The sequence below is a fragment of the Acanthaster planci genome, linkage group LG01 (genome assembly GCF_054643075.1).
Source record: "Acanthaster planci isolate LZ-2023a linkage group LG01, COTS_SCS, whole genome shotgun sequence".
NCBI classification, from domain to species: Eukaryota; Metazoa; Echinodermata; class Asteroidea; order Valvatida; family Acanthasteridae; genus Acanthaster; species Acanthaster planci.
In genome coordinates, this window is record NC_141777.1 from 4,043,976 (window position 1) to 4,059,693 (window position 15,718).

Here is a 15,718-nt window from a genome sequence, read left to right on the forward strand (position 1 = left end):
TAAAAGTCGCAGTTTTACTTTTAGCATGTTTAGTGGGACTAGGCATGCTAAGTTAGGCCAAGACTTAACATTGCTGCAAAGTGAAAGTGTGAACTTACCCTCCTTGACATTGATAGTATGCTACCCTCACATCAGCACTTTCCTTTTGTAGGACAATCCAAAAATTATATGTACTTTTGTTGAGGTACGTTTTGTCTTTTTGTGTGGGTCTGACTTCTCCTCTAAACACACATAGAGGACTTTCCTAGTCAACTTGATTAAATTCAAAATTTATCACATTGCCCTCGGCAAATAAGCGATAATCCTCAAAGCATTTGTAGGCGCACAATTTCCTTCGATCATAGTCTGTTCTAAAACAAATTAAGTAGTGAAATACCCCGTATAGTCCCAAATCCGGAATGTTGGAAAAGTCGCTGGTGAATCCCGCGAGTTGAAATGGCTCATTATTTAATTGACATCCGGTTGCATGCAGTTTGCTTTCAAGTGTTCACTGTGTATCTTCCTTCGTTAAATTCGGATCAGTTGTCAATTTAAACCTAGTCACACACTTACACAATTCCATCAGTTGTGTTTTCCGATAATCTGCTGTCGTAACTCCTCTTTCGCGAAGATATGATTGCAGTTTGGTAACAGTCCAACTTTCAAAGTTGAAGTCCATGCACTATACTCATTCTAATTCGCAATTTGGAGGATATTTCCAGTGTTTTCTGGTGAAGTGTCGTGATCTGGCAAAACGTTTTCCACGCTATTCCGGATGGTTACGTACGAGACACTCCAGGTACCAGACAGACTTTCCCTAGCGACAGTGCCGGTTGCCAAGGCATGGCTTGCATCCCCCCACGTGACATGGCAACAGCAGATAGTCTGGTACTTAAGTAAAGCACACGAGAATACTATAGGGCGAAGACAGGACACCATGTTTTGTGATACTTATACGTGCAAATGGCGTATTGTGTTCATGATGTGCATATCAACTCACCACATTTTACTCCTGCAACATTTTGATGTCGACAACGGACATCTTCGGGTCCAGTGTGCTGACATTCAAACACTGTTGTTTCATTACCCACACACTCAAGATCAGTCATGAGTATCTCCTGTCCATCGACCGGAACGGTGAATTCCGCTGCTTGAACTGCTTGCTCGAAACCAAATTGTCGACAGATGACTGATGCGTCAAGCAGGTCCCAGTCATCGAGGCAGATTGTTCCCCAAGCATTACCATTGTACACTTCCACACGTCCTTCGCTTGAACTCAAACCATCCACTAAACGCGCTAACCCCCAAAAGAAAAGACACGTACAATACTTAAAATGTCTCAGCTATAGGATTGGTATTATCAGTCAATTTATTTCAGTAAAGAAGATATACGATGTGGATGGGTTCAATATTACGCTACAATTTGATTCAAAATTACTTTCAGAGTACTTTCGGGGCTATACTGAAGTTGAATTTTAACAATTAATACAATCATTATAACAGACAGTTTTCAACGTTCAATTCTTATCGATCAAAAAGCAGTACCTGATTTACAATCAATGCCAATGTCGTGACTATGAGAACAATTATGAACTCCGATCCCAGCGTGCTGACAGCTATCCAAGCTCTCCTCCAGGCCAGTACATCTAACTCTGCCAAGATGTATCGGTCCAGTTGCATTTCCGTACGGTTTTCTTTGAATTGCCCTGATGGCACCAGGGAAACCCATCTGCCAACAAGCCACCTGAGATTCATTGAGTCCCCAGGAGTTGCCACAAATGGTGCCCCATTCCCCATCAAAGAAGATTTCAAGTCGGCCTCTGTTATGAGTGTTCCCAGCGACTAAGCGAAGTTCGCCTGGGAAACCATCTTTGTAAAAGGAAGAAGCAAACACTCTCAAATTGCAGTCACAGTGACTTGCTTCTAAATTTTGTTCATACCTTATCTGTAGATAGGTACTCATATCCGCCCCAAGTTGAAGTGTACCCCCAAGCGACAAAAGAAAGACAGATGGTTGTAAGTTTCCCAAGCCGCTCAGCGTGCTCCGCAAACGCGCCATTAATCTGCATTTTGAGTATAAAAAAACCCTGCCCTCTTTCGTTTGCTCGGAGCGAATAGGAAACAATATATTGCCTTTTTTCCACAAAGCAATACACCCTTTACAATGTGCTTGCAAGTAATATCAAAATGTTTGTAACGCCTTAATAAACTTCGTCAAATTGACTGTGAAAGTTCATCAAAAGTCGCGCTTGCTGCAGTATATGTTGTAAAACAATGAAAACCTGACAATTGGCACTGAAAAGTTGCCACCTTTTCTTACACCGTATTGCTGTTCAGTTTTCCGATTTTATCATCATGTTGCTCTATCACTTTACATTCACAGGGGCCCGTTTCCAGTGTATAAAATGTCAATTCGGACAATCATCAAAAAGAAACAATTCAATGATGTACTCACTTTCACACTGTACGCCAGCATCTTCGTCATGTGAACAGTCGTGCATCCCAAGTCCGTTGTGCTGACATTCAAATACCGTCTTTTCATCACCCACACACTCAACATCACCCATCGTTATCTGGCCTTGGCCGTGTCCGAAGGTGGCCCGTGGCAAAGCCTGAAGTGCTTGTCCCAAACCAAGTTCTTTACAGATGACTTTAGCGTCATTTAGATCCCAAAAATCATCGCATATGGTTCCCCACGAACCACCAGAGTACACCTCTACAAGTCCTTTGCTTTTGCTAGTACCTCCCACCAAACGAACTGTAATGTAATGTTGAAATTTAAACGACAAATCAAATCAGGGGACTTAAATGTTGTAATTATCAGTATTTTAGGCAGTATTGTGCAATGTACAAAACTTAAACAATGCCAAGCATAGCATTTTCTAAATATTCCCTGTTATAATAAGGATGCAGTGAATATTACATATACACTTGACGGAACTTTATTCAGTGTTAATTAAGGCCAGTTCATGCTTTATGAAAACAAAAAGGAATGTGGTTTTGTGAAGTCAGATAAAGCATTCGTGCTTTTAAGTTGAAAGTTTTATTACACTTCTACGCAAACTAATTTCAACCCAAATGTGACGTACGTTTTGCCTGAATTATGAAACAACTTGGGCAAGAAGGCATGACAACAATAAGAAATATTTATCAAACAAGAAAATCCAGGGGCTTTTAACATCAGTATTTATTTTTTCATGACAGTAGAGTCCTACAACGAGTAAAAATGCACATGAAGTGACTGCATGGTTACAATCGTCATTGGAAAGGGGACACAGCGTGGAACACTTGCTGCAAATTTGCTGAGGAGAACGAACGCTGATAATGCCCTCGCTTGCGTCCATTCTCCTGAGCCGGTCTTAAACGCACAACGGCCAGGCACATATTTATTCCCTTATTAATTACCTCTTGAAGAACACACAAAACCAACGTCTTTGTTCTTGCCACAAACAATAACTTCCGTCCTTACATGCTGACAACTGGTAAGATGACTTTCAGAACCAGTGCAAATAATGTCGTATCGGTGAAACATCTCTTTCTGAGTTTCGTAAGATATGTCATATGTAGCCTTGATGGCACCAGGAAAGCCGAGCTGCCTACAAGCCACGGTAGCTTCCTCTAATCCCCATGAATCACTGCACACTTTACCCCATTCACTGTCATGGGAGACTTCAAGCCAGCCTTCATTTACATTTCTACCGCTACTCAAACGAATTGTTGCTGGAATTATAAAAATAGAGAAATTGTGTTACTTTTACAACGGAACAAGTCTCTTCTCTGACGAGTAGAAGTAGATCATGAAGATTAATTCTATTTAATTTGATTTATTATCCAATTTTTAAATTCAATACTTCGATTGCGTGCAAATATACATGAGGTACAACCCCACAAATAAATACGAAGAGAAATTTAAACGAATTAACAAAGGACCTCATTCACCGGTGAAAAAAAATTCATCGTTAGGTTATAGCATAACAAACCAAACTGACAACCCAGCAACAAAAGGTTAGGATTCTATATCTTTGCATCATTCATAAGCTGGACAGAGTGAGGAACAAACGAGTTGGAAAAGCGACTTGTTCCGGCCATGATCGACTGCCACCTGCGCCCACTTCTTAGCTTAAAATTATGGTTGATGATTTGAAAGAAAGAGCAAAAGTGAACGAATGTTATTTGTACCATAGGCTTAAATGACCATGTAATAGATGAGAGTAATCGGTCACAATCGCACTAACTGCCCTAGCAAGTGCCCGTTCTTTACATATCTGATCAAGATCGACGTCATCATTTATGATTTTACTTGTTTCTTAGCTCTGTGCAGCTTAGCTAGTGTATTTATTTCGCATTGTTACACCATACAGTGGTATCCTGTGTTTATGGTACTCCGAATTACAGAGGAATAGAACAAACGCAAAATCATCGCCTCCACATGGAAGATTTAAGTTTTCTGAGGAAATACAAACTTTGGTTACACTTCAGTAGAGTAGCCTTTGTTTGTTCCCCCACCTCAGGTGATCGTCAATTTTAGAACCCAACAATGTACATTCTCAGTTGAATCGCATTACAAATATGTGGGATCAAAAACCTTCCTCATCCTAAAATCAGTCATCATTTATGTCGTTTTCCTTGCGTTTAACACTACAATGATTTTCAACAGAAGCGATGGTAGCTCACTACTCATTTTGTCGTCTTTTATCAATCCTAAAACGTGAACTGTTGAGACATTAGAAGTACAATCATTTGTGTACAAAATAAAAAGGCTCAGAGACATAACACAGCCTAATGGGGAAATAGTATTTACGGTGAGTTCGTTTGACAAAATACCATTTACTTTCACTCTCTGAGTTCTCCCGAGTAAGAAGTCATTAATCCAGAAAATGAGGAATGGATTAACTTGTACCAGTTTCAGTTTTCAATCAGTCTATACGGTTGAATGGTATTGAATGCGGAGGAAAATTCCACGAAGGTTGCTCCAGCACAACACCCTGTTGTGTTTGTGTGCTGATATAACGTGTTCGTCAGGGAAACTATCACATCAGTGATTACATTGATATGCCAACTGTTGGCATTAATGCGCTCACGAATGGAACATGGAGGAAGGGCACAGAAGGCGTTTGAACTGGGCCACAACATCAGGCCAATTACCGCTTTCTGGCATGCCCGATATGTCCGTAGCCAGAGCGCAGCGACACGTATCCCATGATCGTTGCCGCAATTTTTCGCTGGTAATCTGCATCCTTAAAACGTTGTGTACTGCAGTACAGGAAGTTGAATATTCATGCCATCGTTGGTGTTTGGTATGATGTGAAAAAAAACATCAAATTTAATGCTTGCGTAGTGGCTTGTATTAGGCTGTGTGCCGTAAGTCTTCAGGTGCAGTTATTTTTCTATTTCATTTTTAGTTTTGGTGTCCGAACGTGGGGGAGGGGGCTGGAGATTTCGACCCCCGACCCGTCCTGGATCTGCACCTGGGCCTGTCTTCAGTCCAGACTAAGTCCCAACAAGCATGTAAGGGATGAACTCGGTCACTTGTCGCTGCGTTAACCACTTTAATGGATGAGTGGCGCACTCTACCTCAGGAGGCTGATTCAGTTCATGCACGGACACATCCTGGCCTGTATCACAGAGATGGAAGGGCTTACGTTCCCCTGTGGACACCCGCCCCCCCCCTTTTAAATCTTTGAATATTTTCCGTTGAGTTTATATAGATATGAAGCTGCAACGTATTTCCGTAAGGTTCTCCCATGAACTAAATTTGTCCCCCCCCCGGGTTACCCATGGCCCAAGACATTTAGCCCTTATAGCCCAGGGCATACATGGTATTACATTGTAATCAGTTTCAACTCGATTCCACGAACCTTCGTACATTTCTAGTCCAAAATGATTGTATTTAGTAAAAAGAAAGGCATTACTTTTTTGCTAAGTGAAAAAAGCTAAGATCAATTCAGATTAGTAAGGGGACGGAGAAAACAAGCTTGATCTGAATAACCTATAATGGACGGGATGATATCAGTATCAATGTGGTTATCATTAGTGTAGATGTGGTGACTAATATCTTTATTCTGAATAAGGGTACAAACAGAATGGGTGTAAATTTGTGAAGGGCAATGTAATGATCACGAAATCAAGCTCGACAACTTGATCTTCAGGCAGAGCGTCGTAGATGCTGACCAGATCACGGTGGTCAACAAAATAGCTTTCAAAACAATTGAAACTCAGTCCTGAAAACCATAACAAGTCAGTCTTTAATGGAATGCAGCGCGCCCATTTACGGATGCCCGGATTGCAAATCGGCTCTGTCAGCTGCCAGATTTTATGCTGGCAGCATTCCAACGGCCACTACAAAAATCTCCAAAAGCCGCCTGCCGGCGACTTCTGGAGATTCAAATTTTTGAAATAGTTTTATTGATTTCTATTCAACGAGGACATTTCAGACGAAATAATGTCACAGGGTGATTACTACTATTGCCATCGTAATACCATTTATACTTTCGGATAAAAACCCCGAATTTTTTTCTGGGGGAATTACCAAAGTATGACTCTACCTTTAAAACTGTTAATGCCTTGCAACAATTGGTATTCTGCTTTCAATAGCGGTAAAATGTAGGACAGTCCGGACTGACCACATTGTTCTCCAGCATCTTTGTCATCGGCTAAACCGAAGTACAAGTAATTGCTAAAATTGCAATTACAGATATTAATACAAGGAAAGGAAAACGGTTATTAAGCTCAGCAAGCTGTTCTGAAAATGTATAAGCATAATTGCAATAAACTTTCAAGAGAGTTCAATAAAAAAAAAACCTGTTTTCGGACTAACCACACTGTACACCAGCAGCCCTTCCAGTCCTCCAACATCGATTCCAATGGCTATTGCATTCAAACACTGTTTTCTCATGCCCCTGACAACTAGGATAAAGGTCGACAGCTCCAAACTCGTCACTGAAACTCATTGCCAGAGCCTGCAATGCTCTTCCAAAGCCCAGCTCCCTGCAGATGACGTCAGCATCTTTGAAGGACAACCAAAAGGCACAGATATTTCTCCAAGTCCCGTTCAAGTACACCTGGACGCGACCATCGCTATCGCTCACACCTCCTAACAAGCGAACTGGTAAAAAATCATTTTGAATGAAGTGTTATCTCATTCAATTAGAACCTGAATAGATCGATTCTCTAAACCACACATGGATAAGTCATCACTTTTGAAACCGATTTTGTGAGAATGTGCGAACAATGTCAATGAACTGAATACATCTTGAAAGTTTATGAATGATTTAGAAATATCATTTTAATTTATACCTCGTAGATCACACACAAGACGGATGTCGTGTTCATGGGAACAACCGTCAATTCTTGTCTCGATACGTCTGCAGCTCTCCAGATCCTTTTCAAGACCAGTGCACCTAACATCAAGTCGATGAATTGTCCTTGGTTCATTCCCTAAATGCATGCCATGGTTTGCTACAGTTCCATCAGGGAATCCCATATGCCGGCAAGCCACCGTTGCTTCCTCCTGCCTCCATGAGGTACTGCAAACCGTGCCCCATTCAACGCCAAGGAAGACTTCGAGCCGGCCTTCATTTACATTTCTACCGCCAGTTAGACGAATATTGGCTGGAAGTGACCAAAAAATAAATAAATAAACAGTTCTTAAATTATACGAGACAATTTCCCTATTACAACGACTTAACCACACTTTTAGAAAATATTCTGTACATTTACATATAATATTATGCTATTTCTTATTAAAAATGTCATGTTCAAGTAAAGAGGCTCCTTTTGTACATGAACGGATATTTATTTGTAGATTTTCATAATTATGCACGCATGCATTTTAAATTTTTAATGCTCTGTAAAAAGACTTTATAATCATAATTATTCCTGTGCGCACGAGATCGCCATTTCTTAGTATGGCCCCCTTCCATCATAATTAGTATAAATTACATTGTTAGTGTTTAGGAGCCAACCTGTGTATTTGTAAAAGCAACGTACCTCTGTTAAATGTACACGTATACTGCACATGTATAATGAATTTATCCAGTGAAAAGGTCTGTTATATTTGTGGAAGTAATGAAGACAAGGTTGAGGAGGCTACCTACGATTTTCGTTGGTGATTACATTGACATGTTTGAAGTTATTTAATGTATTAAGACATTTTTCCTCACCCACAGTATGATCACAGATTAAAAACATGATGGCAGATTAAAAACATATTGATTTAGCAGTTCTTATTTTGTTTGCACGCAAGTTGACTTAAAATGATGACTTGAAAAATATCTTGAAATAAAACTCTTTCTCCACAAAAACATTACCTGATACTTGCATTAACCGAAAACATGAGAAATATGTCTAACCCAGTTTTATGTAAAAGTGGTTCTGTGCACCAAATTCAATATGCAATTTTATGGAAATTCAGGTTACAGAGGAATTGTACATTTACAAAGCTTTTTACGAGGTTCTGTTGTAGCTCAAAAAATCACCGCACAGGCACAGAGTGCGTCTGTTGCAAAGATTCTCTGTAAATTACTGATAGATTTGAGAGAAAACCCATTGTAGCACAACACAGTTTTTAGCAGTGCAGGATTGTTTCTTTTTCTTTAAAGCATAAATTGTCATACGTGAAAGCAAGTATTTGCTTAGTTTCATAATTGAAGTATGGCGCTAGATCAAGGTCTTTCATAAAAAAGGGGATCAATAAATACCTTGGAAAAGTTGAGATTCCCCAGAGGAGTAAAAAACAGCGTGTTTTGAGACTTTTTAATGGTCTGAGTTAATTTTAAGTCTTGCAGTGGCATGGGATTTATTCTATTTGTGGGATGTACAGTGGAGAACGCTTTGTTTGAAGCAGATAGTCTTGACTTGTACCTGGGATGTCTCGAACGAAGACCTGAGCCCCTCTCGACATTAAGTTAGGTCTGTGGGGTTGGAGGGTGTTGAACCCTGTTGGTATTTCAGCACAATCAAAATTAATTTTTACACGGCCAGTGTAGTTTGGCAATGAGATGTGATACATCGAGAAGTCGGTTAAGTGGCTACACCAGTCTGTCTAGCAACATGAAGACGGAGCTTCTCAAGCCCGTTGATCCAGTGCCTACTTGTATGCATCGAAGAATTGATGCATATTTATAATTGGTGAGATTAGCGAACTTTTGAATGCAATTAAGATTGCACCAGTGGAAGTTGACAGATTAGCAAACTTACTTGAACAGAAGAGACAAGGTCATTATTGAATTAAAAGTTACCCCAAACCACCTGAGTTTAGTAGCAGGCTGAATTTGCATCCACAAACGTCAAGGTACTTTCCTAAAGCACAATCAGCACTCGTTGGCTAGCTGCAGTAAAATGCCAAGTTACGTCATCATTGCGTCCCCTTTTTCACGAAAAGACAAACGCGAACCAAACCATAGTTTTTTAATTTCCGGGTTTCTTGGGCAAGATCTTCAAGGCTATGGGATGCCTACAACTTGATGTAATCTTTTTTTTTACAAATCTACTGAAATCAATCATCATGATGATTTCCTTTTGGCAAAATTCAACTAAACTGTTTTTTTCGCGAAAAATTAATTTCTTTTCCATAGAGCGTAACCATTTAATGGGAAAACATGGGCAAAACTTATTTATCCCCGCATGCACAGGACCAGAGAACTGAACTCAGGGACAGGTGGACACTCGCATTCCAACTTTTCTGTCGATTGGCCTGAGCAGCCGTTTATTGAACTTGACACAGTTCAGATTGTTCCCGCCCGAGCCTGGTGACGCAGAACTGCAAGTATATCTTACATTGCGTTCTAAGCAAAGTGTAGCTATTCAGCAAAAATTACAGAGATTGTTCCCGCCCGAGCCTGGTGACGCGGAACAGCAGCACATATCAGCAAATACATAGAGCTATCAGCAAAAATGTATGAAAAGCAATTATCATATCAGCATTTGTTTCCGCCCAAAGCACATGGAGCGGTAAATTAATACTGGAATGTACTTGCTCGGTACAAAGCCTTCGATATGCAAATTCAAACAGCAATTACAACTGGCAGAATGCAAAAATACCCAACTTTCATGAACAAATTAGCAAGGATTTACTCCAGCATACAATAACTTTGGGCCAGCCATCAAACGCTGGGATCAGACAGATATTTCCACGGGGTGCGGCCCGACTTGGGCTTACACTGGGTTGCTGGAATAACAGGCAACTAATGAGCATTTTCAACAACCACTTACAACTATTTATGTCAAATGACAGAAATTGGTGAGTACGAATTGATTTTCTTAATTTGGCACTTAATAATCTAGTGATTCCCCCGACAAAGGAAGGGATCAGGCCTTTCCTTTCGGCACATTCCCATAAGTGTCGTAAATAAGAATACCGAGGTCAGTTTGCGGTCCCTGAATGAAATTCACGCCAAACGGGCTTGTTGCTGAATGAAGTCGGCAACATGACCTCCGCCAAATAGACCTCAGGTGGTGGTATTAAGGGGAGATGCAACAGGCAAACAATATGGCGCCAGGGCTTGGTAGAAGTTGTCGAGAATGAACGAACAACTATCATCAGTCAAATGAAATTCGTCCGCATGAAATAACGCCGCGGACGACCACTGGATCTGGGGGTGCCAAATAACACCCCCATGAGAGTTTCGAAATAACGCTCGAGGGAACTCTGCTTTAGGGCGTGAGGGTAAGTTTGGCGGGGCAGTAACTCGGAATAAAAAATGACAGTATGCGGCAGTGCTTCTCCGGTCAAATTGATGCACTGCCGTGATAGAATACTCAGTAAATGTTTGTGTACAAGCCCCAGGTCGTTGGCGCCAAACTGCAGGATGATGACGTCAGGTAAGATCGGAACTGCCGACCACGCTTCCAACAGGAAATCGGAGAACTGGAACATCTGGAGTTTTCGCCGTCCCATCCAGTGGATATAGGCCAGCCGATTAAGACGCTCTCCCCAGGGCGATGACCCCGCCACCCGAGCACACCAGCACACAGAGCCGTCCCCAATGACCCTTACAGTTGGCTAGGCAGGGGCCAATTCTCGCATGAAAAATGAAAAGAAAATCGGAACAAAACACGAGCAAAGTACGTAAGCTAATACAACATGTAGCGTTCAATGGAAAATAGCTGGGTGAATCCGAATGTAACGTCGGTAAACCCCAGACTTCCAACGCCCCAAAATTTTAACAACATCCTCAGACACACCTGCCATAGCTGCAGACGTAGCTGCCCCTATGCGAAAAGAATGAAAGGTAAATCTGGCGTCATAAAGCCCTATAAACTCAAGGGCACGACGGAGTACCGCGACAAACTGGTAACGCGTGACAGGACGCCCATCGAAATGTGACAAAAACGGGCCACGGGGGGATGTGGAGCAGTCAAGATAGGACAAAGTCGCCCGGACGGGGCACATAATGTTTTGCCGGTTATGCGCTGCTGGGATGGAAACTACATAACCATGGCCATATTGATCTGTTTTCGAGTGACGTAGGATAAGTTCGACCCTTAAAGGGGAGTCTTTGACGGTAACATCAGACCGACACAACGGGCTAAAAGATTGGTGGGATTGGGCAGTAAATTCCCCAATGCGAAGGAACCCAAAAAACGCAAGTAAGAAAGCCATTCGGAAAAGCCGAAATTACTCGAGCAAACGGCCTGCAAGACTGGGACCATACGACATAAAATATCATAAGTGATAGGGCGCCGTCGGTCGCGACGACTACTATGCCTACGACATCCCTCCAGTAAACGTTTGACCAGAAAATGCTTAGTTAAATCAGGATAACTCATTAACTGCAAATTGGAGGAACCCCCCGAGACGTAAGAGGTAATCGTTGTGGGGGCATACCCAAATACCGACAAAAATGCAATAAATCGAACTATTTGAGGCAGGGAGGGGGAGTGCGCGGCGTCGAAACCATGGGTTTGACTAAACCATTGAAAATGATGCCAAGCCCTCTGATAAGACAAGTTCGTGCGGGGGGTCACCGCGTCATGCAAAAGACTCTGGACCTCCAACTGAAGACACTCCACAGGTTGTCGGGCAAGAGGGTCATATCACGGTCTGCAGCGGGTGCGAGATGACGAAATCTGGTCATCTGAAAACGTGAAAGAGCATCAGCAATGCCATTATCCAGGCCTGGAACGTGCTGAGATCGAAACTGGATATTGTATGTGAGACATGTCACAACGAGGCGGCGCACCAAACGCATCATTAAGTGACCTTTAGACGTTTGTCTGTTGATGACACTAACTACAGCTTGATTGTCACACCAAAATATCACACGTTTATTATGCAATGGGACAGCCCACTGCTGGACCGCTAGCACAATAGGGAATAACCCCAAGCAGGCAATAGAAAGGGACTGACTTTTTACAAGCTCGGGCCACTTCCCTTGACACCAGTGCGCAGCAAAGTAAGCCCCAAAACCAATTTCAGCAGAAGCATCAGTGTACATGTGCAATTGGTCACTATTGTACCATACCGAATCCGGAAACATTATCGTTCCGCTGAAATGTGACAAAAACTGCTGCCACGCCAGCAAGTCTGCTCGTGCACCTGAAGTGATGCGAATTTTGTGATGAGGTTGGGAGATACCCCTAGCTAGATCGCTAGATCGTATCGATCGCTAAACCCAGGAAAGTGAGGTTCGTAGCTGGACCTTCGGTTTTTTCTTCCGCGATGGGAACCCCAAATTGCTGACAAACTACTCTGAAAGATTCGAGGGAACTAGCCCCAACGAACAGGAAATCATCCAGATAATGCACAATGTAAGGAGATTCGGACACCTTACGAGTACAGTACTCAAGGAAAGTACTGAACTGCTCGAACGTAACACAGGATATAGCACAGCCCAGAGGCATGCATTTATCAAAATAAAATTGGCCGTTATGGGAAAAACCAAGCAAATCGAAATCGCTTGGATGGATGGGAAGTAAACGAAAGGCCGATTTAGTATCCGACTTAGCCATCAGGGCACTGCGTGGTAAACCTGCGACCATAGTTATCGCCTCATCAAAACTCGTGTATGAAACGGTGGTGTCTGCGGGATCAATGAAATCATTCACCGATTTGCCGATAGGGGACGACAAATTATGGATTAACCGAAATTCACCAGGAGTCTGTTTGGGCACCAGCCCCATAGGCGAACAACGGAAATGAGGAAGAGGCTGGGACAAAAACGAGCCAGCAACGCGACCCAAAGCAACTTCACGATCAATTTTTGACTGCAGAATGTTGGGATGTTTACGAGCAAATGCAGAATTACGAGCAGAGGTACTAACCCTGGGACCTGAATAGCCTAACCGGAAACTGCACAAAAAAAAAAACCTTGCAAAAAGTGGGAGTCCTGAGTAATAGGGTAAGCCCGTAAAAAAGGAAGCATACTACTTAGTTTGACTAGGGTTGATGGTAGCTGCCGGCACCCGTGCTGAGACGCTAGACTGTGAGTTTCCCCGACAACGGGTTGCGGGGTGGCCAAATGCCCTGCAGGTGGAGCAGCGATGCGCGAAGCGACACAACGGGCGATTGCACTGACCGCGGTTGAAGTCGTTACATGTAGGTTGACCAACCCCGGCGACTGGGCGCCGACCAGGCCCGAAATCGGACCAGGGGTTGGTGGCAGTGGAGGGGGCACGCTCGCGTTGCTGGTACGGACGAAAATTATGCTGGTGCGAAACGGGCACACCAAGCAGCACCAGCCAAAGTTCGGCATCAATAGTTGCCCAAGAGCGCGACGGCACACGCGCCTGGCGCAATCGAAACTGGATGTCGTACTCGCGCCAACCATACCCCACATGTCGAAATTCTGCAGATCGAATAGTTTCTGCGTACTTCAGTAACGAACGCGCGTGGGTAGGATGGCGCAACAAATACACAGATGCAAAAACTAGAAACGCTGACGTCCACTGCTCGATAGACGTAATACGCGGAGCCTGCTTATGGGGACGAATCTGCCGAAGTGGGGACTCATTGGACCCGATTGTAAAAAGTGTCTTGTCAAAGGAATTATCCAAGCCGGTGCCGCGCGACGACTTCAACAAGGTTCCGAATTCTACGTACTCCCCCCTCCAAATTTTGTCTTTTAGATGTTGAGGAATCACGGCCCCGAGATCGTCACAGACGCTAGTTAATGGCATATTCGAATCGGAAAAGGAGGTGATTGACAATGTGCTTAGTGCTGAAGTTACCAGCACCACGGGCGTGAAAATGGAAGGTTGCGGGGCTAATTCAAAAGGAATAGCAACAGGGGACTTACCCGGCTCCAAAGTTTGCGCCGAGCTCCCTCCAGGCCGACTGATGGTAGCGGGCGCTGGCGTTGCATGGGTAGCCTCAACACTCGCACTGTCTGGAATCATTCCGACCGTAGCCAACGGTATAATAGTGGTATCCGGACCGGGCGATCCTATTTCATGCTCATAATCCATTCGTGACATTAGTCCTGCGGCATCAGTCGGGCAAAAGCTACAAGTGAGTACTCTGCATAGTATGGACACTGAAGCTGCATAGTTCTTAAGACGGTGTGTAGAGTATTATGTTTACCTGAATGTGATTCAGAAAGCTATGCTGTCCTTCTGTCTTTAATTTTTCCCAAAAAGTCATATTATAGCAATTTGGATTCAATGTGAAAGTATGAGGTGGAATTTTTAACAAACTAACTTGAAAATTTAGTGTATTGTACTAGATCCTTGTGTGGCAAATTTTTCTTGCTTTTATCATTCTGAATAGTTAGATAATTCTTTCAAACATATTCTTGGTTAACCATGTGGAGCATTTAAGTGTATATACATTCAAAAGAAAAACACAGGGTATAACTTGAAATTCAATAAAATAGGGGGGCCTGGAAACAAGATTCCTGTAACATTAGTTAGTTTACAGTTATATAAACAAATTCTCGCATCGTTGTCTACAGAGCAATTAAGAAAACTTATATTCTTATCTTTTACAACTCTTTCTTACAAACACTAGACTATTTATCGTAAATGTTATTTCCGTTTTCCAATGAATTCTTTGACTTATTGAAGAGTTAATGCATAAAATACGCTCAAGTATTATACTGGAGGTCCTAAACATCACAAGCTGTATACCATTACAAAGAGGACATTCTGCCCTTTCTAGAGATATATTTCTCGCTCCCGTACATGAAGTAGGTTTACCAGTACATTACAGTAATTTTTATCTCGGTATACTTCTGATATGGAGCTAATTTATATGCGCGTGCTCAAGCTGGGTACAACCTCATCAACTTCAACTGCAGTGCGACTTAGTTAAGCCGTAAAAGCGGTAGGAAAAAGTAAATATGTAACTTTTGAATTTATCTGAGTATTGCCTTACCATAAACCTTTTACGTATAAAATAAACTGTTTGTGTCATTCAGGAGTTTTTCACTAGTTTATCATGTTTTAGAAAACTAATCGGTAGATTGGGTGAATGCGGGATTACTGTAGGTTGACAGACTAAGATCGTCGCCTTGGAGCCCAAGGAAAGTCTGTTTGCCTCTGTGATTTCTCCACCTGAACAAAAACAAAGAACAAAACTTAGGCACAAAAAGTACAGTGAGGTCGAATGTCATCAAAATTGACTTGTAACCTGATTAACATGCAGGAAATATATACATGAGCCTTTGGACAAAGTTTTCTAATAACATGTATATAAACTCTGTTTATGCAGAAGCTCTTGGGTGTATGGTTACTATTTTCTTAATCAAAGTCAGTAAAAATATGAATTACAGTTCTGGACTCAAAAGTACCTTTGAAAAGA

At 42.3% G+C, this 15,718-nt stretch overlaps 2 protein-coding genes across 6 annotated transcripts in view; both read right to left on the bottom strand.

The window, feature by feature from the left end:
* Window positions 1-14,394, bottom strand: part of LOC110990991 (scavenger receptor cysteine-rich domain-containing protein DMBT1-like) — a 123,001-nt gene extending 108,607 nt beyond the window's left edge. For all 4 annotated transcript variants that reach the window (XR_015425810.1, XM_087138725.1, XM_087138723.1 and 1 more), the window contains exons 1-7: window positions 14,217-14,394; window positions 7,276-7,590; window positions 6,797-7,084; window positions 3,385-3,699; window positions 2,435-2,737; window positions 1,525-1,848; window positions 980-1,276 (exon numbers count right to left, since the gene is read on the bottom strand). Coding sequence is in view for 3 of the 4 variants with exons in the window: in XM_087138725.1 (XP_086994851.1) it covers window positions 980-1,276; window positions 1,525-1,848; window positions 2,435-2,737; window positions 3,385-3,699; window positions 6,797-7,084; window positions 7,276-7,590; window positions 14,217-14,394 (2,020 nt within the window). In the remaining variant the exon portion in view is untranslated. The remainder of the gene's footprint in view (window positions 1-979; window positions 1,277-1,524; window positions 1,849-2,434; window positions 2,738-3,384; window positions 3,700-6,796; window positions 7,085-7,275; window positions 7,591-14,216) is intronic.
* A 632-nt stretch (window positions 14,395-15,026) lies between these two features.
* LOC110989982 (uncharacterized) overlaps window positions 15,027-15,718 on the bottom strand; it is a 72,396-nt gene continuing 71,704 nt past the window's right edge. For both annotated transcript variants that reach the window (XM_022254719.2, XM_087138676.1), the window contains one exon: window positions 15,027-15,471. In XM_022254719.2, coding sequence (XP_022110411.2) covers window positions 15,369-15,471 — 103 coding nt within the window. In that variant the 3' untranslated portion in view covers window positions 15,027-15,368. The remainder of the gene's footprint in view (window positions 15,472-15,718) is intronic.